Here is a 26,885-nt window from a genome sequence, read left to right as displayed (position 1 = left end):
CGTCTTCATGTTCATCACACATGTCTCAGCATATCAGAAAGACAAGGCTCAAGTACCAAAACTTAATGACCAGGTAGACAAACTCACTAGGAAAACTAAGAGGCCCAAATTCCCAAAATTTAACAAAAACACAATGATTCACGACTAAGGAGGAAACCAATTCAAAACACAACCATATATAAACAAGCAGAACAATGGAACATAAAACCTGAGCACACAAATATGCCAATTGATTGGGTCATTGCATGGGCACATATCACCAAACAAATCATGCTGGGACACAAAGCACTAGGACATGATTAGGAAAATAAACATGTATATACCCACCAAATACCTCCACTTTCAAATTAAGAAATGTGGGAATTGCTGAAAGTTTAAAGTGTGAAGGTCACTAATGAATACTCTGTAAGGTCAAAGAAGCAGACAGACCCTTCCAGATTATACAAATGATTGTATAGGACCCTTATCTGTACCAGGGAACAAATTATGCATGCACTTTGTAGACACATGGTCAGGAATAGGATTACTCTATCCTTGCAGGAAAAATGATCAGAAATCTACCATCAGAGCATTAGAAATCAGGATTGCTTGCTATGGTATCCCAATTAAATCAGGGGCCCCACTGCAAAGGAAAGCAAGTACAAGAATGGGCTAAGAACAAAGCATAGTAAGATACAAAGGACTTACACCTACAAGCCCAACCATGTCTGGGTCAAATGAAAGGTGCAATGGCTTACTCAAGCAGAAGCTGACTAATAAGCCTGATATAAAAGCTTGGACGAAACCAGTCTGGGAGGTGGCAAGATCTCTAAACCATAAATATGGAAAGAATGGAAAAACTCCTATCGCATTAATATTGCAAGCACCTCTACAGATGAGACCACTAACAAACTCCAGAATCTAAACTAGAAGGAAAACATTTAAAAAAAACATAATGGTATATATATAGTACTAGAGAAATTATGGTACCTGCCATCAATACAACCTACTGGATGACTGAAGAAAAAACTACATTACATCACATTAAAGAAAATAATATGATGACTCTGAAAATGGCAGGCATAAGAACACCACCTTTACTGTATTGACACCAGATGCCTGATATTTAGCCTCGCAAGATGGAGGGCGACTATGCTAGAGGGAATATAGGCAATAACGGACGTCATAATGGTAGATATCCTTGGGTGGCAAGAACAACGAGAAGGAATTAAAAGTGCCAAGGAAACTATCTTTATTTTGCAGGCATGAATCCACGATGCCTCTTTAACCCTACCAAGATTACTAACGGGTCAGTGCAGCATGCTGCCTGCTGCCCATACTCCGTTGCCTATCGCTCCCTGTTGGATACCATAGTCATTACAGCTATGGATACTCCTCTGATGGCTCCAGCAGTAGGAGCTGTGCCAGTGTTCTGAACTGGAATGCCACTTTCTGGTCCGGCACAACTCCACTGCCTATGACATCCTCCGCATTCTCCAGAGATCACTAGTCTAGTCACCTTATTGCAGCGAGGACTCATCAACATCAGCGGCATCAACCAACCCAGCCTCTGCACCCCATCCCTCGCTGTCAGCACTATCTACTCACCGGGAAAGCTTCAATCAGTAGAGACACCAAATACTTAGGGAAGCTGATGAAGCAGTGGCGACCTCCATTTTAATCTCCACAAGAACCATCAAGGATTCTGAACAACAACCTATTAGACATTGACTTGGAGGATGAAGACTGGCCTGAACTACTAACTGGCTTTTGGTTATATAACCCAGCATACATACTAAGGCAACCAGGTACTGAATTTTTTACTTTTATCTTATTGAATTGAGGCAGCATTGGACACATCACAGAGAGTCTGAAAATAACCTGGATTTAGTTCCTGATTTGTGTGCTAGCACTTTATTGTAGAAGAGCAGCCACTGAATACACAGAATGGGTAATTATATCCTTAAATAGAAATAGGCCAAAAATTAATCATTACACTCACAATTTATACTCTTTAACCCATATTCACCTGTTAGAAAACAATAGATATGAATGAACAATGTGAACAATAGATCTGTGGATATTATATCCAGACTTTAAAAAGGGGGCACCTGGGTGGCTCAGTCAGTCAAGCATCTGACTTGAGCTCTGGTCACGATCTCACAGTTCACGGGTTTGAGCCCCGTGTCTGGCTCTGTGCTGACAGCTGGGAGCCTGGAGTCTGCTTCAGTCAGTCTCTTTCTCTCTGCCCCTCCCCCACTCGCGCTCTCTTTCTCTCTCTCTCAAAAATAAACATTAAAAACAAAAGCAGGGACATATAAGAAACAGAAAACTTAGCATGTAACATATATTATCACACTATGGATTTCTTTCTCTCACTATGGATTTCTACTCCAAGAATATAGGAATCTATGTTAATAAAACCTCTCCCAGTCGCACCCTACAATAATAGCCTATACCTTGAAATTTAACATGTAGGAGTTTCTAGCCAGGAACAGATACCCTAATTGTGTTCAATTTTATTCATCTTCATTTATGCTCAATGTGCAATGGATGCCAACAACAGATTCACTCAAAGGAAGGAAGCCCATTTAGTTCCTTGTTGGACTGGCAGGTTTAACTGAAGCAACAGTGGCAGTCACTTTTTCTCAATTCCAAATCCATCAAACCACATTAAATTTTCAATTTCTGTGGGGCGCCTGGGTGGCGCAGTCGGTTAAGCGTCCGACTTCAGCCAGGTCACGATCTCACGGTCCGTGAGTTCGAGCCCCGCGTCAGGCTCTGGGCTGATGGCTCGGAGCCTGGAGCCTGTTTCCGATTCTGTGTCTCCCTCTCTCTATGCCCCTCCCCCGTTCATGCTCTGTCTCTCTCTGTCCCAAAAATAAATTTAAAAAAAACATTGAAAAAAAATATTTAAAAAAATTTTTTTTCAATTTTTGTAATCAATCTCAAGTTAACACGCATGCAATGGCACCTTTGTCGTTATTGGGTACGTAGATGAAAACATTTGCAACATACGACAAATAAATTTCACACTAAATAAAGCAATGGAAATTTGACATAGAGCAGCTGGAGAAAACACTAACAATAATACTAAAAAACAACATAGAACATGTTTCTTTAACTGTTAATTGTCAGTGTTATAGTTAGGAATGGTTGATATATGTAGTCGTCTTCGGACAATTATAATCTCAAGACAGTACTGGCTGCCTGAGATAACAGCCCCACCAGAAGGAAAGTAGATATCACACATCCTAATGGCTCTAATTCCTTGGGCAGCTGTCAAATTAGAATATTGGCATTTAAAGAAGGAAACATGACATTGCGTTCCCTACATTTGCTGTTTCTCAATATCAAAAGGGAGAGTGAAGGCCACAGGAGGACCCCTTATAATAGAAGGAAAATGTGTTCCTAAGGATACATTATTGGAATAGAACCAAAATACCTTTATTATTGCTGGACTTCTGGATATATCTATGGCATAAGTACCATACAGGTGCCTATGACTATGGCTTTGATGCCTCCCCCACCACTTATATTTAACATGGGAAATTGGACCAGGATAGCGTGCTGTAAGCCAAAGTCCACCCGAACCTAATGGGGTCAAGGGGAAACTACAACATGACGTGATATATAAACATACAACAGGTAATGAATGTGTCAAGAGAACAAAAAAAATATTATTCGTGGTCAATAAAAGATAAAGAGCTATGAAAGTAATCAGAAAAACGTTTCACATCGAATTTCCTCAAATTAATCTAATAAATGTAAATCATACATGAGAAAACCTAAGTAAAGGCCCATTTAGAAGATTAATAAAATCAAAATCACTGAAGGAATTGAAAAGAAAACCAACACATACATTCCCTAAAATAATGACAGCTGGGGTTAAAATAAAATTATTATCTAGGGTTAAAATTTTAAAAACTGCTAGGGTTATGGCAGTGGAACACGTGCTTGATAGTCCTGTGCAAGCCTGTACCCCTGCAGCGTTATAAAGATGATCTTCACTTGGAAACGTATTTGTCAAGGACAATAAACTGAGTGGTTCAAGAAGCTTACCTCTGGGTTGTTTGGAGATTAAATATGGTAACACATTAAAGAGTGCTTTGTTATCCTTATGTTAAAAATATTAGGAATACAGTTGTTTAAACTGGTCATTAAACTATGGTGTCAAAGAATAATACTCTCCACTTGTGACTGTGATTAATACTGTAAGTCATGTAGAATCACGGGATGGATTGATACTTTTGTTCATTTAGATTTGTACAGGACATTAGACACTTAGTATTAGTGTGTGAGTGATTTGAGTCACGGGGTAGACTGTTGTGTACTGGTTTGGAAGGATTTCAAATCCACTGGTTTACAACAGAGACAAAAATAAGGTTGTGCTTAGAAGTGAAGTTGCTTTGATAGAACAATGAAGTTGTACTCATGAGAACTTAGTAGCTCAGCCGCTGAGGGGCCCCCAGGGACCTTACCATGGAAAAGATATGAAGAAGCAACTATGACAAGGGGACATTAAACTATATTTGCTGAGGGATCGTGAGGACTATCTGAGAGGGTTTGGTTTGGGCAAGGCAATAATACTTCACTGATCTAAAAGGACTCTCGAGGGGTGCCTGGGTGGCTCAGTTGGTTAAACGTCCAACTCTTGATTTCAGCTCAGGTCATAATGTCATGGTTGTGAGATCGAGCCCCATGTCTGGCTCTGCTCTGCGCTGGGCTGGGCTTAGAGCCTGCTTGAGATTCTCTCATACATTCTCTCTCTCTCTCTCTCTTTCCCTCTCCGCCCCTCTCCCACATGTGCATGCTCTCTCTCATGCTCTCTAAATAACTAACTAAATGGACTCTTGGAGACCTTGGGGCACTTAGCTCCTGACTCCATAGCTCCTGCCTCCATAAACATGACTCTTTTACAGGCAGTGGTAAAAGCCATATAGTGTCCCTACAAAAATCATATTGCCCACCAACACCTAGTCCTCATTCCCTGGCAAGGTACCCTAGCAACATGGAACTTTTACTTTAGCACTGGCAGCTGGATGTCAGCTACAGTTCGCTAAGCTGTCTCTCCTGGGTACCAATTCCTGTAAAGATACACCTGAGCCATATTTGGATTTTACTCCTTTCATCTCTCCTTACCTGGAACAATAGTGTGATTAATCTAACACTGGTTTGGAGTATGTTATTTCTGTATTATCTAATGAAAAGACATTCTCTTGTATGCTATTGGCTTGTGAAATTCATAGAGCGAACCATTGTTAAATACATTGTTGGCAAAGACCAAATCAGTTTCTGAGTGTTATTTGCCTCCCCAAAACAGCCTTCATGGGGAATATGTGCATTTGTGTAGATTCAAGATGGGAATTAGACAGACGCTAGGTGCCCCCAATAGCTGTTCCTGTGACCCAGCCTTGCTGACACTGCCTGTTCTAGGTCCCTGGCTACTCTGACCTGGGCTTCCAAGCATCAACAGTCTGCCCCCTGTCAGCCACCCTTGGCTACTCAGGTCCCCCCAGGCCCGTGGAGCTAGGGCTCACACCCAACTTCCTGCATTGCCTCAAGGGTGGAAGGAAAACACCCCCCAAAATTGTTCTGAGGCAGCCATAGGAAGAGGTGACAGTCCTCATGTGTACTTACTGTTTGCTGGGGTCCTAGATTTCTGCAGCAATCAAGGATCTCAGGGATCTCTTATCGGAAGCTACCTCAGCCGGTCTGCCCCATCCAACCCTGATCAGGCATTCCAGATTCCTCCAGCTCTGCCTTCAGGCGGAATATGGATTATGTGTAGGTTAGGGCTTGGAATTAGGAATATTCCAGTTATACCCAAAAGCCTCCCCCTGTGACCCAGACTTACCCGACTTTGTCCATGTCTACCTGGGGCTGCACAGCTCACACAGGTATATTAGTACCCACCCTGTCAACTTTAAACCGATAAAAGACTGTCCCTGTTTGGACTGGTTGCCTAATGGAGTCTCTAGCAATCACGGCTTTGAGCTGTCACTTACTGGAGAGTACCTTAGCTATTGCACCTGCTCTGTCCTGGCAGGGCAGTCCAGATTTTTCCAGCTCTACTTTCACGGGGAATATGTACATTTGCATAGCCTAAGGTTTGGAATCAGGCAGACACCAGGTGCCTTCAATAGCCTCCACGTATGAGCCAGCCTCACAGGTCACCTGTCCCGTTCCAGGTTCCCAGCTGCCCCGAACCGTGCAGCCTGCGCATGCGCAGTTCACACCCCTAAGCCAGTCCACCAAGCTTGTGAAATTTTGGCCGGACGCCAATCACCGGCACAGCCGCCAGCAGGAAGGGAGCCCACCTTCTGAAAACTGCTCTGAGCTGAAAGCTGCAAATGGGCCATAACTAGTCACCATGTGAACTGAACCAGGACCCCCCATGTATCTAACGGAGGATATCCTGACTCCTGCCGGCCCAGCCCCTCCTGGCAAAGCAGTTGGAAAACCTCCAGCTCTGCCTTTGGAGAGAAAACTGTCAGTGCAGAGCCCGATGTGGGGCTCCAACTCACGAACCGGGAGATCGTGACCTGAGCCGAAACCAAGAGTCGGACACTTAACCCACTGAGCCACCCAGGGACCCTGGCCATCACTTTTTAACATTAATAGCTCCCTCCTGAGGCTCAGCCTTGCCTGATGTCGCTTAACAGGTCCCCGGACACACTGAGCTGCAGACACTGCGCATGCGCAGACTGCTCCTGTCAGCCCGTCCTGGGCTGCAGGGGGGCACTCAGGCCTGCGGAACTCCAACCTGAACCCAACCACCTGAATGGCCTCAGTGTGGAGGGGGCCCATCCTCCCCACCTCAAAAATCTTTGAGGCAGCAGCTTTAAACTGGCAGTAGTCAGTTCCCACGTATGCTACCCTTTTGGACTTTAGCAGTAATCAAGCCTCCCAAATGTCTCTTGCCGGAGGGTACCCCACTCAGCCAGACCATCCCTTCCATCATACTCCAACTTTGCCTTCCGTGTGAATATACTCATTTGTATAAATTAGAGCTTGGAACAAGGTAGATACCTTGTAACCCCAAGAGCCTGCTCCAGTGACCCAGCTTCTCCAGATGCTTGCTCAGTTCTGGGTCTTGGCTACCCTGATCTGGGAGTCCCACACATGTGTAATTCACACCCTATAAGCCAACCCTAGGCAGACCCCGCCTACAAGCCCTTGGAACTCAAACCCATCCTGAACTATGGCTAGCTTCCAATGTGGAGAGAGCTCACCCCCTGAAAATCTTTCTGAGGTTTCTGCCTAACCTGGTAACTGCCAGTCCCCATTTAGACTGGCTTACTAATGAAGTCCTGGTCTTCTTCAGGAATCAAAGCCCCCCCCCCCCCCCCCAGGTGTCTCTTATCTGAGGGTAGTCTGGCCATCCCACCTGGCCCCATGCTGGCAGGGCAATCCAGATTTTTCCAAACGGCCTCAGCAGGAACATACATCTTTGTGTAGGTTGAGCCTGGGAATTAGGCAGATGCTAGATACCCTTAATAGCCCCAACCTGTGATGTGGCTTCTCCACACACTCGCTCTGTCTTTCCGAGTACAAAGTCTTGGCTACCCTCACCTGCGCGGCCCACGTATGCACAGTGCACACCTCGAAAGCCACCTGTGGGTGAACAGGGCCATCCGTCCCTATAGAGCTAGGGCCCATTCCCAATCACCTGCACAGCTTCAAGTACAGGAGTCCATTCCCCCAAAATTGATCGGAGGCTGCTGGCATTTCAGGCTTTAGTGCTCCCAGGCGTCTCTTACTGGAGGATACCCCCGCGAGCCAGCCCCTTGCATCTTACTCCAACATTGCTTTCAGTAGAAATATGCACATTTGTGTGGGTTAAGCCTTGAAATTAGGCAGATGTCACATATCCCCAACAGCCTGCTGTTTGACTCAGACTCTCCGGAAGCTGGCCCTTATTCAGATCCCTGGCTATGTTGACCCGCATGGCCCTAGCACGGGCAGTCCAAGCACCCTTCAGCTGACCCTCGGCAGATGGTGCCCTCCAGGCCTGTGGAGCCCGGGCTGTTCCCCACCCACCTGCTAGACTGCAGGGTGGAGAGAGTCCACCCCCAGATAATCAACCTGAGGCAGCAGCTATAACCTGACGACAGACCATTTGGACTGGCTGCCTGGTGGGGTCCCGGGCTTCTCCAGCTATCAGGGCCTCCAGGTGTCTGTAACAGGAAGGTACTCCAGCATTGAGCCTGCCTCACTCTGGCAAGGCAGTCTGGATTCCTCCAGCTCTGCCTTCAGCATGAATTGACACCTTTGTGCAGGCTAAGGCTTGGAATTTGGCAGACTCCAGGTACTTCCAAACACTGCTCTGGTGACCCAGCCTCTCCAGACGCTTGCCCTGTTTCAGGTCCTTGGCAACCCTGCCATGGGCATCCCATGGGCATGCGCAATTCGAACCCCATCAGTCACAACTGGGCAGTGGGTCCCTGAGCCCTACAAAGCTAGTGCCCATCTTGAACTACCTGCGTAGCCTCGAAATGGAGGGTGCCCACCCTCCGGACATGGGTCCGAGGGGGATGCCGAATGGGTGACAGCCAGTGCCCACATGCACTTACTGTTTGCTGGGGTCCAAGGCTTCAGCAACACTCAAACTCCCAGGTGTTTCTTATTGCAGGATACTCCGGCCAGCTTGCACAATCCAACCCTGAATCAGTCCAGATTCTTCCAGCTCTGCCTTCGGGGGGGAACGTGCACACTTGTGTAGGTTAAGGCTTGAAATTAGGCAGACACCAGATACTCCCAACAGCCCTCTCCAGTCATCAGGCCTCTCCTGATACTGTCCTGCTCCAGGTGCCTGGCTCTCCTGACCTGCGCCGTTCGCACATGCGCAGCCTGCCTTGTATCAGCTGGCCTTGGCCTGCAGGGGGCACTCTAGGCCTGTAGAGCTCCTTCCGGTGAAAATCTCCTTTTTTTTTTTTTTTTTTTTTTTTTTTTTAATGTTTATTGAGAGAGAGTGAGCATGGGGGTAGGGAGGAAGAAGGGCAGAGAGAGGGAGACAGAGAGTCTGAAGCAGGCTCTGTGCTGTCAGCGCAGACGGGGCTCCAACTCACGAACCATGAGATCATGACCTGAGCCAAAGTAGGACCCTTAACCAACTGAACCACCCAGGCACCTCCCCCATGAAAATCTTTCTAAGGTGGCAGCTTTTAACTGGCCACAGCCAGTTCCCCTAGGTACTCACCCTTTCTTGGGATTCCAGGCTTCTGCAGCCATCAAAGCTCATGTCGGAGGCTACCCTAGCCCCACACAATCCAGCCCCAGCAAGGCAGCCCAGATGACTCCAGTTAGGCCTTCTATAGCAATATGTGCATTTGTGTGGACTAGGTCTTGGAATTCTGCAAACGTTCTGTAACCCCCAGAGCCCTGTCCAGTGACCTCTCCCAACACTTGCCCTGATCAGATCGTTGGTTCTTCTGACGTGCCCTGTGTGTGCACAGTTCATATCTGAAGACCCAGCAGGCCCTCCAAGCCCACGGAACTCTGGCCAGGCCCAGAGTTTAAGGCTTGAAATTAAGCAGATGCTGGGTACACCCAATGGTTCCAGGTCCCAGGCCACCCTGACCTGTGCAGCCCACACATGAGCAGTACTCATCCCACATGGGCAGACCTAGCCTTCCAGTCTGGTGAAACTCCAGCCAGGCACTTGCATAGCCAACATTGTGGAGGGAGCCCACCTTCTGAAAAATCACCCTGAGCTGAGCTGAAAGCCACAAGTGGGCAAGGGCCAGTCCCCCTATGAACTTACTGCCTTCTCCAGAAACCAGGACCCCCACGTGTCTCCGAATGGGGGAAAGCCTGTACTGCTGGCCCCATCTGCCAAGGCAGTTGAAAAGCCTCTAGCTCTGCCTTTGGGGGAAAGGTTCACAAAAATGGGGAAAATAAAGCCTTGGTACTTTAGGCTGACACCTTATACCCCCAAAGCCTCCTCCCTGTGACCCAGCATCCCCCAACATTGCCCTGGTGCAGGAATCTAGCTATCTTGACCTGTGCCAAGCCACACACACTCGGGTCTTTGCCCAGACAGCTTCCCCAGGGGCTGCAGGGGGCACTCCCGGCCTCCAGAACTCCAGCATGAACCCAACAAGCTGAATGGCCTCGGGGTAATGGGACCCCACACCTCGAAAATCCTTTTGAGGTGGCAGCTTTGATACTGGTGACAGTCTGCCACTTTTGGACTGGCTGCCTGACCGGGTCAGGATTTCCCAGTAATTAAGGCTCACAGGTGTCTCTTATTGGAGGGTACCCCAGCCAGCCAGCCTGCCCCATCCATCTACCCCAACTCTGCCTGCAGTGGGAATATGAACATTTGCATAGGTCAAGGCTTAGAATTAGGCGGAGGCAAGGCACCCCCGTGTCGCTGCCCCCTGTGACCCGCCTCACCCCACGTTGCCCTGCTCCAGGTGTCTGACTACTCTGACCATTGCTGCTGGTGCATGCCTAGCCCTTGCCCTAGCAACAGTCCTTTGGCTACCAGGGCCCTCCAGGCCTCTGGAAACTGGGGGGGGGGGAAGCCAACCACGGTAATCTTCTCTAGGCCAGAGGGAATTCACTACCTAAAAAATCTTTCTAAGGTGGCACTTTAAACTGGCCACAGTCCCCATGGACTGGCTGCCTAACAAAGTCCTGGGCTTCTCCAGCAATCAAGGCTCCCAGGTGTCTGCGATTGGCCCGATCTAGCAAAGTAGTCCAGATTCCTCCAGCTCGGCCTTCAGCAGGAATATGCGCCTTTATGCACGTTAAGGCTTGGAACGAGGGAGATGCCAGCCAGGTACTTCCAATAACCTGTTTTTGTGACCCAGCCCCTCCCACACTTGCCCTGTTCAGGCCCCTGGCTACCCTTATCTGCTCAAGCTGCGCATACACAGTTCATATCCCTTTGGGCAGCTGGGGCTTACAGAGCCTGTGGAGCTAGGGCCCCTCTTTATCTGCATAGCCTCAAGGATAGAGGGAGCCCACCCTCCCTAAAACTGGTCTGAGTTAACCCCTAAAAAGAACAACCATCAGTCCCCATGTAGACTTACTGGGCTCCCAGGTGTCTTTTCTTGGAAAAGACCCTGACTGGCCTGCATGATCGTGTCCTGGAAAGGCCATCCAGATACCCCAGCTCTGCCTTGAGCAGGGACATGTGCAATTGTGTAGGTTAGGGCTTGAATCAGGCAGATGCCTTGTAATCCCAATAGCCTGCTCCAGTAACCAGTCCTCTCCAAACACTTACCCTGGTCAGGTGCTTCTCCACCTTGACCTGCGCTGCCTGCACATGTGCGGTACACATCCCTAAGTCGGAATTGAGCAGGCCTGGCCCTCAGGCCTATGGAACTCTGGCCAGGCCCCAGCTACCAGCAGAGTTACTAGCCTAGTAGTATAGCCCCTGGCGATGTCGGGGGAGCCTTCCTATAATTGCTCTGAAGTGGCAGCTGCTAATGGCAACAGTCAGTCCTCATGTGGACCTGGTGTCTAATAGGGTTCTGGACTTCACGAGAGACAATGACTCCCAGGTGTCTCCTAATAAAGAATACCCTGTCCTGCCTGCCACCTGTCCCCACCCTGTCAAGGGAGTCGAAAACCTCCAGCTCTGCCTTGGGGTTGTTGCATCCACACGACTCCTGAACAGAATGCTACGGGCACCAGTGACAGTCGCAACAAAGTTTATTGCAATGAGAGGTAAGGCAAACGGACCGATCGAGACCGACACTCTTGACCAGAGTGCAGTCTCCAACAGCCCGGGATACAGAGTTTTTATAGCCGACCACACTGTCTTATTATCACCTGGGAACAGAACAAAGGAATAGCTCCCAGGTGGAAACAGTTGAAACAGGCCCTTGCCCCAATCCAATCAAGCGCTAATCCATCCCTTGGTTGATAGGATAAGGCTGTTAATCTCTTAACCTATAGTGTTAAAACAAAGCTGTTATTTCTTAAAGCTACAGGTTAGTCCTACCCTTACAGGGTGAGTATTCCCCAATGGAAGGTACGCCTTGAATTGGGCTGATGTTTTCTGTACCCCCTAGAGCTCGCTCCCGTCATCCAGTTTTTCCCAACACTTGCCCTGGGCCAGGTCCCTGTATGCCTGCACATGCTTAGTTTACACCCTGTCAGCAGGCACCACATCAGGCAGCTAGTCCAAATGGGGACACATGGGATCTTTGATTGAAACAGGGTGATATCGAAAAAAACCACCAGACACCGAATAGAAGCGAGGCAAGATTTTATTCACGGCCGGGCCAAACCTGACCTCCTGATGTTAAGGAGAAAAGCGCAGAGAATGGCCCCGAACAAAGGCAGCAGTGGGCTTATATGGATTTTAGCAAGTCAGAATACATCATTATTTGGTTAACCAATTACAATCTACAGCGTTTCATGGTAGCCAATTATATTGTGACACAAAGACGTTAGTTTTGGCGGGAACCTATAAATTTTGAAGGTCTTTGTCCTAAGAGGGTTTAAAATGACCAATCATAGTTAGACACCTGAGATGCTTTAGGGCAGTGAGTACGTGACTTTTTACATGTTGGTCTGGCCTAGGCCAGATCTTGGTAGAGGGGGTGGGGGAACGTTTTGCATCCTAAGGTATCTGTTTAGCAAGCAGGCGAGGTCACAGAAGTGAGATAGGGCGGTTAGTAATTACTGACAACCCTAATAGGGAACTACATAAGCCTTTTATCTCCACTATTCATGAAAGGTGAGTTTAAGGCAAACTTATATACAATAAGCTTTCTGATATCTTATAAGTTGACCTATTACAGATTACTGTAGATGCCCAGGACTCCAGCAGAGTGAGTCCACAAGGGGACAGACTGTTGCCAGCTTAAAGCTACTGCCTCAGAACAATTTTCAAGTGGTGGCCTCCCTCCATCCTGGAGGCTATTCAGTGGTTTGCATCTGGCCTGTGTTCCATAGTCCACCATAAGCTAAAGGACTGCTAACGGGTGTGGTCCACATATGCCCTGGTGGCACAGGTCAGGGTAGTGAGGGATGGGGAAAAGGGCCATGTCAGGCAAGGCTGGGTCACAAGAGCAAGTTATTGGGAATACCTACATTACCTAATTTCAAGCCTTAACCTACACAATGCATATTCCTGCTCAAGGCAAAGCTGGAGGAATATGGACTGCCTTGCTAAGTCAGGGATGGGCAGCTTGGCCAGAGTATCTTCCAATAACACACACTTGGGAGGCTTGATTTCAGCAGCAGCTGGGGACCCCAATAAGCAACAGGTCCATGAGAGGCCTTGGGAGTGGGCTTTCTCTTACTCTTAAGGCAATGCCACTGATTGGGGATGGGTCATTTCTCTATAGGCCTGTGGGGCCTCTAGTACCCAAGTGTGGTTTACGAGATGTGCTGTGCTTGCATAGGCCCTGAAGGACAGGATAGTCAGAAACCTGTTAAAGGGCAGGTATCAGGGGAGGCTGTGTAGTGGGAGGAGATAGTTAAAGGTACAAGGCATTTGCCTAATTCAAAGCCCTAACCTCCACAAATGCACGTATTTACCCTGAATACAGAGTTGGAAAAAACTGAACTGAGTTTCCAGGGTCTGGTTAGGCAGACTGGTGGGGTTCCAGAAAAATAAGGCATAGTTTTAGTGTTTCAATGAGCTAGATTTCTGTATTTCTTTTTTTTTTAAATTTTTTTAATGTTTATTTATTTTTGAGAGAGAGACAGTCTAAGTGGGGAAGGGGCAGAGAGAAAGGGAGACATAGAACCATGAAGCAGGCTCCAGGCTCTGAGCTGTCAGCACAGAGCCCGACGCAGGGCTCTGACTCACGGACCGCAAGATCATGACCTGAGCCAAAGTCGAATGCTCAACCGACTGAGCCACGCAGGCGCCCCTAGATTTCTGTATTTCTGAAAAAATAGCAGGTACATGTTTCTGGAGCTTAGGTAAATTTGAGGTCAATTAGGAGGAAAGGGAGAATTTCTTTCCAAAAGATTTTTAAGAATGCATTCCAATTTTGTGATTCATATGTCATATTATGTATTGGCATATCACGCTGTAAAGAATACTTCATAGCAATGAAACGATTTTAAATTTAACCGACAACTATCTCATCACACAATTGAAGGTGAAGGCGGCCACAGGGAAATTTTCTTACTCTATGCATTTGAAACTGCTGTGATCACATTCCGAATGTTCCCATTGATTTCTGAAGTTCCCGGAATAGCTCCCTTTTTTTGTCTGTTCGTTACAGTTTTCTGGTTTTGCAGATTTATTAGAACTGGTTTCAAAGGTCAGGCAGGCATCTTCTATATTTGGCTAATCCATGTTAGCGTTTTAAATCTGGTTTTAACTATGTGGAGAAAGATAATGGCGATGTTGAACTACTTTTGAGTGGGGCTTTGAAAGGAGAAGAAAGGACATGAATTGTCTGAAAGCTGCTCATGAACTAGAGGGCACAAGATACCAGCTCAGAGGGGGTGTGGAAACTCCTGCTAGATCCGTCACTGGACTTGAACCCAGCCCACTGTTTCACCCAGCCAGATTGTTATGAAACGGGGACTCTGAAGAAATATTGGAAAGTATTTAAACCACTAAGCTCAGAGATCCGTGAAGCTCTAACACCTCCAAGGAATCCTCCTCTCCTTGACCGTGAGAACAAATGGCTAAAGATAAAAGATGCTTCTGTTTCCCACCTCAGGAGCAGGAAGGAGAGCAGGAAGGCTTCAGGGTGGCTCACAGAGGTATGTCTGAAACCAGAGATGTGGTCCTCTCAAAGCAGTGATTCAGAATGAAGCAAAAAAACTGGTGGGAGCAAGTCCCAGTCAGATGTTCAGAGCAGTGAAGTGGTCTAGGGTGTCCACATAAGTACTAAGAACAGGGATTATTTAATAGGATTTTGCAATCTTAGAGCTGGAAGGACCTCAGCAACAATCTAGTCCAACTTTTTGTTGCTGTGGAACCCTCTCTCTTCAAACAAAAGCTTCCACAGGAGCCCTAACACAAACTCATAGGAAAGCAGGATTGCTGGGGGTGTGGCCTGGAGGGGCAAAACCCACAAAAGCTTACTTATAAAATTAGAATAACTTTAAGAATCATCGTGCAAGAAGTTTTATTTATTTATATCAGAGAGAAGCTAAAGCAACTTTGGTCGCAAAGAATCAAGTTCCCCAAACTGACACATCCTTAATTTACAAAGTGAAAAGCCTTTGGATCCTTAACGACATTTTTACTTGGAGGCAAGAGAACAGGGAATATGACTTTTAATCACACGGAAATGAGCCTTGGATGGAAATTTTCAGATTTATGGACTATGCTATGCTGGTATGGGACAATGAGCCCCCAAGTCCCACCAGGGGGCGCCCCTGTTCGACATTTTGGGAATGTTTGTTTCTCTCCTGGAGTGTCTGTCGGCCTCGTGCTTTGTAGGTTTAAGGGAAATCCGATTAGATACCACGCTCAAGGAGACACTAGGCGTTCTTCTATTTTAATCTCCTTCCCTCTCACTTTTCGTCCCAATGATCGAAATCCACTTAATATTGGGGTTATTGAGGTTTCTTCACTTTTCAGAAAAAGAATTAAAAAGCCCCCAAATATCCCCTGGAGAGAAAAACAAGAAGCGTCTTCCAAGGTGCCTGGTGCAGCCCGAGGAAGGCTGGGAATTCCAACTACAAGATCCTGGGAAAGAACGGTTCCTCTGGCCTCAGTTTTCTCATCAGTAAAATGGCTCTTTGCGCCCTACCATCCGTAGCATCCCGTGACAGGGCAGTCTGGCAAATGTCAGCTTAAATTCTGGATCCTACTTCTATCTGTAAAAGGCGGATGCCACATAGTATGATCACGGAGATTAAATAAAACAATGTTCGTGAGCGCTGGTGCAGTGTCACTAAATGAGTTTATTATTGCTTCTTACGTTTTTATTATTGCTTTCATTACCCCTCGGTGGTGGGGGGGGGGGGGGAGGGAGAAGCCCCTCCTTGGGAAAGCCTAGGAAATTAGACTTTTCATTCATTTTTGTTCTAATTCATATTCACGGGAGGTTTTAGAAGTTCAGGCTACAACGTGCTGAAGGACAGCAGACGGTTGAGGGGCGCGCCCGTATTTCTGAGGCGGAAATCGGGGGCTAACTGCTACTTCCACAAATCCTCCCCCAGGCCTTTCTCCCTCCGGGGGCAGCGACCCCAAGCCTCACTCGCTGCCAGAGAGCACAGGCAGCGCAAGCGATGGACGCCCCGCCCCGAGCCTCCCGGAGCCGGCGCCAGTGGCGGAGGCCAGCGCCGCACGGTGGGGAGAGGCCTCGGGCCCCGCCCCTGGCGTCATCGCGTAACCTCGCAGAGGCGTCTCCCGGGGCGTGCCTCTGTTGCTAGGCGACCACACCGCTCCCCCTCCCGCCCCTGGCGCTCCTCCCGCCCCTGGCGCTCCTCTCCCCACTCCCTGCCCGGCCAGTCGCAAGCAAGGGCGCGCGGAGCTGCAGTGTCTGGACGAGAGTCCCCCGGGAAGCGTCGCGGTCCCGGAGGCAGCCGCCCCAGCGCAGGTGGACCCTGCGCGTCGGACCCTCCAACCGTCGCCCCTCCCCCGGGGGCTCCCGAGCTAGCGGATGGGAGGCACAGCTCGCGGGCCCGGGCGGAAGGATGCGGGGCCGCCGGGAGCCGGACTCCCGCCCCAGCAGCGGAGGTAACGGCGGCGCAGGGTAACGGGCTGGGGGCCCCCGAGTGGGTGGCTGGCGCAGGCTGGCGAGGCCGGGGGTGGGGGGAAGTGGGGGGTGGGGGGAAGTGGGGGGCGGGGAAGGCCTGATGGAGTGAACCCCCGGTAGCAGGGACGAGGGAAGGGTTCTTTCTGATCTCCTCCCGGGGACCGGCCCACCCTCCTAGTCTGCATCAACTCCCCTCCCCGCCCCCCCCCCCGGCCCCCCGTGAGCGGAGGAGGAGAAGCTGGAGCGGAGCTAGGAGAAGAAGCCGTAGATCGGGGATATGTAAAGAACTCTAAGAAACTGGGACTTTTTGTGGGGCTTTTTAACAAACTGGGGGAGGCAGAGAGCAAATACCTTTCCAAGAAGCCCTGTTGCTCAGAGCAAATAACCCAGGGCTGAACTCTTGGGGTTTGCCGTGAGGGGTGCGGTCTGACTTGGGATATGCAGGTGAAGGGTTGCGCTGAGTAGGGCTTTGTGGGGATCCTATTTTGAGAGATCTCCACCTTGCATTGTATTTTACACCTAAAGGGAGACTAGGGACACCCGCTCATTTGCATGCAGACTTCCTTTGGGTAATTTCCTCTGCCTGTTTATAAGAATACTTGCAGGTCTTCAGGGTCTGTCTTTTTCTCTGTAGTTGTGGACGCCTGTCCCATTTTATTATATTCATGCTGTTGGCAAAGAGTCAGTCACATCCAGAATTTTTGGCTGTCAGAGAAGCAGTGTTCATTAAAGATACATAAAATTCTATCAGAATGTGAGCTTGTGTTTATAAAGAATCTTTCAAAAATATTTGTAGTTGTGTTTTTAATTATCTTTGTATTTCTATAACACACCAATTAAGAAAACTCTAGAACTAATTTTATAAAAGTTTTGAAAGGCAACTTTAAATATTGCAATTAAGAAAACAAATATTTCAGCATATTTTAAAAGATTTTTAAAAATTCTTCCCCTGCAACCTCGTGATCATCATTGTATCTGTAGTATATTATGTAAAAATGATACGATGAAAGGCTGATGTGTATGACTGGGAAATTCATGTTCGTGGTGGCAGATGAAATGCATTATCTAGGACCATCTTGTGGTTTAAATAAATCCTCCCCCTCTTTTGTGGCAGAGGCACAGCGTGAAGGAACAGAGAAATGGTCCTTAATCATTTAGCATTTAGCTTCCACCATCCACTAGAAAATGGAGTGGATAAAGAAGTGAAATTCAGTACCTTGTATAATTTAGAGAATCTCTTTAGTATTTGTTGTAGTATTCACTGGACATTTCTACAAGTTGGGTAGATGTTAAGTAGGTAAGTGAATAAATCATAAAAAGAAGACATTCTAAGAAGGCTTTTTATTTCTTGCCTGTAAGACAGAGAAGTGTGCAGACTGGAACTATTCTTCCCATTATAACATGGAAAACAGGCTCAGAAAAGAAGGTAGTACAGCCAGTGGTAAAGCAGAGACTAGAATCCAAGGCTCTGACTTTTAAAATACAGTTACCTCTGCCTTTTTTTTTTTTCCTCTCTTTTCCTGCTCCAGTTACTTTTTAGGCTTCAGATTTAAACGAGCCTTTATTTTCATGTAGTAAGTTAAGTGAGATCCTTCTCATAGTCCCTATTCTTATTTTTTAAATTTTTTTTTAAAGATTTTATTTTTAAGTAATCTCTACATCCAATGTGGGGCTTGAACTCACAACCCCAAGATCAAGAGTTGCATGTTCTCCTGATCAGCCAGCCAGGCACCCCGATAGTCCCTATTGTTAACAACATTTACACAGTAAGAGTTGTCTTAACTCTGTCAAAATACAAACCTAAAATGCTATCCTTTTTTTAAAAAAGAAAAAGAAGAAAAGTTGGGTTTTCTCTCTTCTTTTGCCAAATACCCCAGTTGTTTGTATTCGATGCCAAAATGCAGTGTAGACATTTTTTTGTATTAGTTATTTGTGGCAGATGTGAAGGAGTAAAGACACAAAATGTTTTGGAAATACAAGTTTATATACCTCAGTTACTGACAGATTTTATCTGTAATCCTTTCAACTAGATTGGGGGATGGTGTCTATGATACCTTCATGATGATAGATGAAACCAAATGCCCACCCTGTTCGAATGTACTCTGCAATCCTTCCGAACCACCTCTACCCAGAAGACTAAATGTAAGTAAATGAAATTGTTCTTTGCTGTCTAGATGTCTGGGAAAGAAGGAAGCGCTACTTAATGCCCAAGGTACAATTACATCTCACTGGCAACTCAGACTCTTTTGTTTCCTTTTGCTGTCTCTTGACTTTGGAATAACAATTTCTGTGGTCCAAGTTTAGCTTTACAGATGATTTTGATTTGGAGCCCCATGTATTCCTTTCAATCACTGGGATAAATTATATGGCACTAGGAAAAAAATAATGCTACTTTTATCTAGGGAATGTTTTGTTGTTGTTGTTGTTTTTATGGGATGGCATAGTGTATTATAAAGGTTCATTTTAACAAAAATGAGGAACAGATAATACCCCTGAATTCATAGATCTGCAAGTTTTTTTTTTCCCCTGCAAGATAGAAATGCAGTCCTAGCTTATTAGTATGCTAAAGAGAATCACTTTATAGATCATAAATAAAACTTGAACAGTACAGTTTGGTTTCTGATGCATTTAATCATTCTGGAGCTTGTAGACATTTAGCTTTTGACACTGTTTTACTTAAGGTAATAAAAAAATTAATTCATATTCCATCAGCATGCACAGGATAGTAGGGAGAACGGGGTTTGGAGGAACTCCATGACAGGGAGAAGCCATTCTGTGACTTTAAAATTTGCTGCATATGTCCCCTGATGACCAAATTGAATAACTGAATAGACTTATTTGTAATATTTCTCCTTCAGATTTCTGCATTTAAGACCTAAAATTGTTTCTGTATTCTAGTATATTTTTTAATGTCTATTTATTTATTTTGAGAGAGAGAGTACACATGCACTGTAGCTGGGGAGGGTCATAGAGAGAGAGTGAGACACAGATAGAGAGAGAGAGAAAGACACAGATAGAGACAGAGAGGATCCCAAGCAAGTTCCGTTCTGTCAGCGCAGAGCCCATGGCAGGGCTCAGTACCACGAACTGTGAGATCATGACCTGAGACGAAATCAAGGTCCCAATTAACTGACTGAGCTACCCAGACGCCCCAGTTTCTATAGTCTAAAAAAAAAATTACTTGAATTTTTCATAGCCCTTTCCAACTTTCTGTTAGCTTTTGCTATTAAAATCAATCTTTTCACTAGTTCCAAGGCTAATAATATTAGAAAGTATTGGCTAAATATATTTGGAAGGCTGGTCTCCCTATTTTTAACCTGTTCCCTGGAGTACAATAAGTTTCCTTTCCATTTTCAACAAGGTTATTTCTTTAATATGTGAAAACCTCTCAGAGTTCCAGAACCATATACTCCTCTGGTTGACCACGGGCTTTTTGGTTACTGGCTGCCAATTAGCACATCTCTGTAGGAAACTTTTTGCAGTTGGGCTGGTGCATTAACATATGATTTAAAGTTCATTTTAACTTCAGTTTAGAGTTAGCCAGTGCTAATCACCTCCCAGTAGGTCAGTTAAACTATATGTTTCAAGATTAAAATGAATTTCTTACTGTATAGCATACAGAGTAACAGTTTTTGAGAAACATGGGGTTTTAGATTCTAACCTAACCGGTGTCTTTGCAAACTTGGCTGAAAGCAGTGCTCTTTGACCTCTTGCTGACATTTATAATAGTTCATTAAGACATTCATTAAGATTCCGTCCCTAGACCCTATTGCTTTTTGTCACAAAGCCTTTAAGCTTTGTTTATCCAAGATGTTCTTGCGCTCTCACTCTAAACTATAAATCGTCTGCTTGGCATTTATTGGCTTAAGCTTTGTGTTGCAGATTTAGGGTCAAGAGCTAGGGAAAGAGTAGTGTTTCATATCTGGATGAGAAGGATATTCCTTTTCGGAATTTCTCAGCAAGATCTTCGAGACTTGACTCACACAATTGAGAATGTCAGCTTCTATTTGAAATGTCAAGAGTCCTCCAAATTAGCAGTGTATGTGAAGCATTGTTAAATAAAACATAATTAATCGGTCTCTCTGGATGTAATCACATAATTAAGAAAATAATTGGTAGAATTGATCATACATATTGTTGAGTTACTGTGATTACAACTACGGACTAGAAACATATAGTATTTTGTTTATAACTATTCTACTTTAACATGTGTGCAAACTCTAGACTCTGCTAGAACAATGGAAGGAAGATTTTATTTATAGCACAACAGTCTTGATACATAATTGATTCAGGCCAGTATTTGAGTTATTTACAGGAAAGGAAAGAGACCTGAGAAGATACCCCGTCCTTGTGTGGAAAAATTCCTTCCTGGAATTCTTCAGATTCACTGGAGATTCAAACCTTGATAACCCATAGTGGACTGTACCTGAGGTACCTTGTTCTGTTCTGGGAGCCACACTCTAAGAGAACAGCCCATGCTGAGAATGTGAATAAGGCAGTAAGCATGAGGCAGAAGATATAATGGACATGATGGGCCCAGGGAAAAGTGGGGGGGGGGGGGGGGGGCAGGACAGCCCCTTTTTAGTATCTGAAGGACTTTTACATGAAATCTGGACATTTCTGTGTCCTTCCAGAGGGCAAAATAAGATGTAGTTTTCAGGGAGAGAGATTTAGGCTCACTTTAAGGAAAAACCATGGCATCCTTAATCTTACTGTAATAGCTCTGTGGCAATGAAATTTCTGTAACATATCCATTCAAATTCATGTTCTGTGCCCGAGACCCCCTCTTTATCACAGACAGAAATGAAGACCCCGGAACCCACACAGCCTTACATGTAGGCAGGGTAGGTGAAATACCCAGGGATGGACCCTGGACCCCGGACCCCAAATACCTTTCCTATCAGCTTGTTACTGATGACTACGGTTCCTAGAGAGTCATTCCTTTGGGTTAAGGCATTGATCTGCTGTTAAAGTTCAGATATCTTGGAGAGGTAAATTAAATTACCTTAAATTGTATGGCAAGTCAAAAGCATGTTTTGTATCAGGGAGAAAATGGGTGAGTTGTTTCCACACCTCCTAAAAGAAGGCCTAATGTGGGTGCCACCATGCTGCAGGAGAGATATTTAGTGCCAGATGTCTGTGGAGGGAGACTGGAGATGTGGAAGGAGGTACCAGAGAGAGAAGAGATAAACTGAAAGGGGAAAAAGGGAGGGCGTATAAGAGTTTAAACCTTAATATGTTGAGAATTTTGTCTACTATTACCAGTGTTTGTAAAATGTTTTATAGCTTGTAAGGGTCTTTCACATATATTATTCATTATAGTTTGATTTACACTTTGCATCCTGCAAGTAGGTATTATGACCCACATTTTATAAATAAAGAAACCGAGGCTAAGAAACTGAGCTAAAGTTTAACAACTTGCTTAGGGACCTACAGCTTTTAAGCAGTAGAGCCAGGACTCTAACCCAAGCCTTTTGACATCGCTTTTCTTCAGCATGTGTCCCCAAAGCACTAGTGGTAAATCTTTAGATGCATTGAAGTTAGGTATTAAAAATTTTAAGGAAAACTAGCTGAGATGCACACAAAGATTGATTTTTGTTACGCAAATCTACCTAAAACCAAACAATTGTAACTCCCTAGTCCGGCCAGTCTATCTCCTCACAGATTGGAGTTCCTTGAGAACACCTGTTTCTTTCTGCACATGTAATAGTGAACAGTAAGGGTTCCTGTGAATGTCACATGGATGGATGGATAAAGGGGACCCTCTTCTGTTTTTTTTATCCTTAAAATCACCAATAGTGGGGCACATGGGTGGCTCAGTCAGGTAAGCATCCGACTTCAGCTCAGGTCACGGATCTCGCGGTTCCTGAGTTTGAACCCCGCATCAGGCTCTGTGCTGACAGCTCGGAGCCTGGAACCTGCTTCGGATTCTGTCTCCCTCTCTCTCTGCCCCTCCTCCCTCTCTCTCTCCCTCTCCCTCTCTCTCACAAGTAAATAAACATTAAAAGAAAAACCACCTAAAATGAGGAATAGTTATTTGACTTAATTACTGCTAAGAAAAACATTGTAGTATATTTCCATCTTAGCAAGGTGTTTGGGTTCTGTCTGCAGGCCTGTTTTATTTTCTTGACCAGCGATAGTTCTCCATTTTGGTATCAGAGAGATTTTTCTGGGTCCATAGGTCGTCTCTTTACTGAAACCCCACATGCCAAAGTGTGGCTACAGTTGTATTGCCAACTTCACTTTGTGTGTAATCATGTAATATCCTGTTTTTGTAACTGTGGGACTTCACAAATGTTTAAATTGATTAAATGACCTGAAAGGAGCAGGCAGGAACTAATGTCCTGCTTGCATAACTATAGCTGTATATGAAGTTTGCCAACACTCAAATGTTTTCATCTTTTGTTTTTTGCCGCTATTTATATCTTTTATATTGTTGTTTAGGTAATAGGCCATGTGCTGTTTTCTTGAGCTAGATTAAAATTCTTGTTTTTAAAGATTTGGCCACTTTGGATCATTATCTTTCCATCTCTTCTTTCCTTCTAGCACCCTCTTAATTTTTCTTTGTGTGTGCGTGTGCGTGTGTGTGTGTGCGCGCGCGCGCGCGTGATTGTTTAAAGTATTTATCTTTCTTGCTTTTCCTTTCCTCCATCTAATTTCAAAGAAATTGTGTTTCCTCTTGAAGGAGTAAGTAAAGCTGTCTTCTGAGTTACTGTTCCTTGAAGGAGAATGTTAAGCAAATGCAAGTAAAAAAAAGTAGTATGCCATTATCACTTAGGCTCTTGCTGAGGAAGAGTGGGTGTAGGTGTAAGTGAGAGAGAGAGACTCTTGATCTCTTTGAGAGAGCTTTACAAGAACCTCCCCCACCTTACCCCCAGGACCTTGGATTCTCACCGTTACTCATCAGATACTTAAAGAACTGGCCCAGATGATCTCAGGAGCCCTCTTTGGCTTAGAACTCTTGTGATTCAGTGCACTGAGCTAGAAGGATTCAATCATTTTGGGGGGAACCTGGCAGTAAATAACGAGGCCTTGCTTGATTCCAAGCCACAGTCCTCGTTCAGCCCTAGTTGGAGAGGACTGCAGGCACTGGGAGAAGCTGGTACCAAGTTGTGTTCATGAGAAGGGTGCTGGACTGACAGAAGACCTGGGCTCAAATCCTGCCTCTGTCCTTCAGTGGTGTTTTATTTATAGAACGCCTTTTTGTTTTGTTTTGTTTAATAGAACACTATAACGTGCATATTTTGATTCTATATATGCCATTAAGATCTGGGAAGATATTTGAAACAATTAGTAAACAATATGAGACAGTGTGTATGTAATCAAGTGCCAGATTATGTGGTATGGGTTGGAAAAGCTACAGTCACGATTCGTTAGTATGGGCTTGGAGTAGTTCTAGATAGAAGAGAGAGGGCTTGAATTGGGCCTTGAAAGAGTGTGGATGAGTGGATGGGGTGAGAAGATTCTCAGTAGAAAGACATACCTACCAGAAGGAACCTAGCATGTGTAGGGCTTGGTAAGAAGACCATCTCTCCCTAACAAAACAAGGCATGTGTAGGGGGTTGAGGTGGTGATAGTATTCCGGGAGTCCGAGATCAATATAACCCAAGTCTCTAGAGACTCCTGCTTGTCTTACCTCACTTTTGGGTCTTTGTAACGTATGTGACTGGACAGTTTTGTTGTTGTTCAGTCGGGGGAGGATTCTTTCATCCTTCCACTGTTTTCAGTGACTTTTCTATTACATTCATTTTTCTTTTCCATAGACCACTGCCGAGCAGGTAACAAGGGACCACACTCAGCGCTTTCTGAATGGAGGTGAGGTGAAGGTGGAACAGCTGTTTCAGGAATTTGGCAACCGAAGATCCGATACTCTCCAGTCGGATGGCATCAGCGACTCTGAGAAATGCTCTCCTACCGTTTCTCAGGGTAAGAGTTCAGATAGCTCGAATGCGGTAAAACCCAGCAGTTCAGCCAAAGCATCCAAAGTGGTGCCACTGACTCCAGAGCAAGCGCTGAAGCAGTATAAACACCACCTCACTGCTTATGAGAAGCTGGAAATCATCAACTATCCAGAAATTTACTTCGTGGGGCCAAATGCCAAAAAGAGACATGGAGTGATTGGTGGGCCCAATAACGGGGGGTACGATGATGCAGATGGGGCCTATATTCACGTACCTCGTGACCATCTAGCTTATCGATACGAGGTGCTGAAAATTATCGGCAAGGGGAGTTTTGGGCAAGTCGCCCGGGTCTACGATCACAAGCTCCGACAGTACGTGGCCCTGAAGATGGTGCGCAACGAAAAGCGCTTCCATCGGCAGGCAGCCGAGGAGATCCGGATTTTGGAGCATCTCAAAAAGCAGGACAAGACTGGGAGCATGAACGTCATCCACATGCTGGAAAGTTTCACATTCCGGAATCATGTCTGTATGGCCTTCGAATTGCTGAGCATAGACCTTTATGAGCTAATTAAAAAAAACAAGTTTCAGGGGTTTAGCGTCCAGTTAGTTCGCAAGTTTGCTCAATCCATCTTGCAATCCTTGGATGCTCTCCACAAAAATAAGATCATTCACTGTGACCTGAAGCCAGAAAACATTCTCCTGAAACACCACGGGCGCAGTGCGACCAAGGTCATTGACTTTGGGTCCAGCTGCTTCGAATACCAGAAGCTTTACACCTATATCCAGTCTCGGTTCTACAGAGCTCCGGAGATCATCTTAGGAAGCCGCTACAGCACGCCTATAGACATATGGAGTTTTGGCTGCATCCTCGCAGAACTTTTAACAGGACAGCCTCTCTTCCCGGGAGAGGATGAGGGGGACCAGCTGGCCTGTATGATGGAGCTGCTAGGGATGCCACCACCAAAACTTCTGGAGCAGTCCAAACGTGCCAAGTACTTTATTAACTCCAAGGGCCTACCTCGCTACTGTTCTATGACTACTCAGGCAGACGGGAGAGTCGTGCTTGTGGGGGGTCGCTCACGTAGGGGTAAAAAGCGGGGTCCGCCAGGCAGCAAGGACTGGGTGACAGCACTGAAGGGGTGTGATGACTGCTTGTTTATAGAGTTTTTGAAAAGGTGTCTCCACTGGGACCCCTCTGCCCGTTTGACCCCGGCTCAAGCATTGAGACATCCTTGGATTAGTAAGTCTGTGCCCAGACCTCTGACCATTGAAAAAGTGTCGGGTAAACGGGTGGTAAATCCTGCAAATGCTTTCCAGGGACTGGGTTCCAAGCTGCCTCCAGTTGTCGGAATAGCCAATAAGCTTAAAGCTAACTTGATGTCAGAATCCAACGGTGGTATACCTCTGTGCAGTGTATTGCCCAAACTCATTAGCTAATGGACAGTGCTGTGCTCAGAGATGCGTATGTATGTATTTTTAATTCTCTTGCAAACCTGAACGTGGCGAAAAAAAAAAAACAAAAAAAAAAACAACGCGAGCCCGTTGGTGGATATGTTTTTGTTAGACTAGATTTCTTTTTTTAACACGGCAAAACATTTTTATATGTCTGTAACAGAACTCTTCAAGGGCTAATGACCTAACCAGCCTGTGTTGGCCATCCTGGAATGTACATTAAATGACTTTTTATAGGTCAGTGTATCTTCGTTACTGTCGTCAGATGTACGTCACCTTGCGTATCCTGCTGGTTGAAATCCCTTTCTCTCCAGGTAGAAGGTATCGCAGGAGGAATATCCTGATCATTCCTCACCGTGTCTAGTCTCCCTCAGCATCTGTTCCAGAGGGATGGTTTGGGACACGGCTGTGGTTCTGGATGAGAGCCAAAGCGCCTCCTGTCCCAGCAGGCCACTCTGTGGGCCCATTCCAGGTGAAAGGGCTCAGCAGAATATGGCGTAAGGGAAGGCTCCAGAAGCTGTTAGTCACTTGAAGAGGTGTCCTTGCTTCTCAAATGAGTCCTATCTCTTTCAGTCCTGTGATTTGTGGCGATTTTATTTTATGTTGTTATTATTTCTGTGATTATTTTGCTTCTGATTTGTTTCCTAGTCAAAGCATTTTACTGATGTCTTACCACTTTACCAAGTGCTGGCTTGAAAACTGAGTCCTGTGTATCACTTTACCGCCCCACTCCACCCCTGTCTCCCAGCAACATAAAGCAGCTTCTTTGCCCCAGATTAATGTTAGAAGGGTAGAAGCAGGGGCGCCTGAGTGGCTCTATCAGTTAAACATGACTTCAGCTCAGGTCATGATCTCACAGTTTGTGAGTTCAAGCCCTGCATTGGGCTCTACACTGATAGTGCGGAGTCTG

General features: G+C 45.9%; 1 protein-coding gene across 4 annotated transcripts; it reads left to right on the top strand.

Moving 5' to 3' along the window:
* The first annotated feature begins 1,242 nt into the window (after nucleotides 1–1,242).
* On the top strand, nucleotides 1,243–26,216 carry DYRK3 (dual specificity tyrosine phosphorylation regulated kinase 3). 4 transcript variants are annotated; one of them, XM_058701476.1, is made up of 3 exons: nucleotides 1,243–1,787; nucleotides 18,653–18,764; nucleotides 24,386–26,216. In XM_058701476.1, exons 2-3 carry the CDS (start codon nucleotides 18,681–18,683, stop codon nucleotides 25,958–25,960), a joined length of 1,659 nt encoding a protein of 552 aa, XP_058557459.1. In that variant the 5' UTR covers nucleotides 1,243–1,787; nucleotides 18,653–18,680; the 3' UTR covers nucleotides 25,961–26,216. The 4 variants fall into 4 exon arrangements, with proteins under 4 accessions (XP_058557459.1, XP_058557457.1, XP_058557458.1 ...); XM_058701474.1 differs by lacking the exon at nucleotides 1,243–1,787 and adding an exon at nucleotides 16,345–16,603; XM_058701475.1 differs by lacking the exon at nucleotides 1,243–1,787 and adding an exon at nucleotides 17,050–17,191.
* The last annotated feature ends 669 nt before the right edge of the window (nucleotides 26,217–26,885 follow it).

This window comes from Neofelis nebulosa, chromosome 15 (assembly GCF_028018385.1).
Source record: "Neofelis nebulosa isolate mNeoNeb1 chromosome 15, mNeoNeb1.pri, whole genome shotgun sequence".
NCBI classification, from domain to species: Eukaryota; Metazoa; Chordata; class Mammalia; order Carnivora; family Felidae; genus Neofelis; species Neofelis nebulosa.
Note: the sequence above shows the minus strand (reverse complement) of the source record. Positions and strands in the feature narration are given on the sequence as shown.

What these genes read in the sequence shown, in the direction of transcription:
- DYRK3 (XM_058701474.1), top strand. Translation starts at nt 16,527, where the DNA reads ATGGGAGGCACAGCTCGCGGGCCCGGGCGGAAGGATGCGGGGCCGCCG. An exon ending in CTCCCGCCCCAGCAGCGGAG is followed by an intron (nt 16,604 to 18,652) that starts GTAACGGCGGCG and finishes CCTTTCAACTAG; the next exon opens with ATTGGGGGATGGTGTCTATG. An exon ending in CTCTACCCAGAAGACTAAAT is followed by an intron (nt 18,765 to 24,385) that starts GTAAGTAAATGA and finishes TCTTTTCCATAG; the next exon opens with ACCACTGCCGAGCAGGTAAC.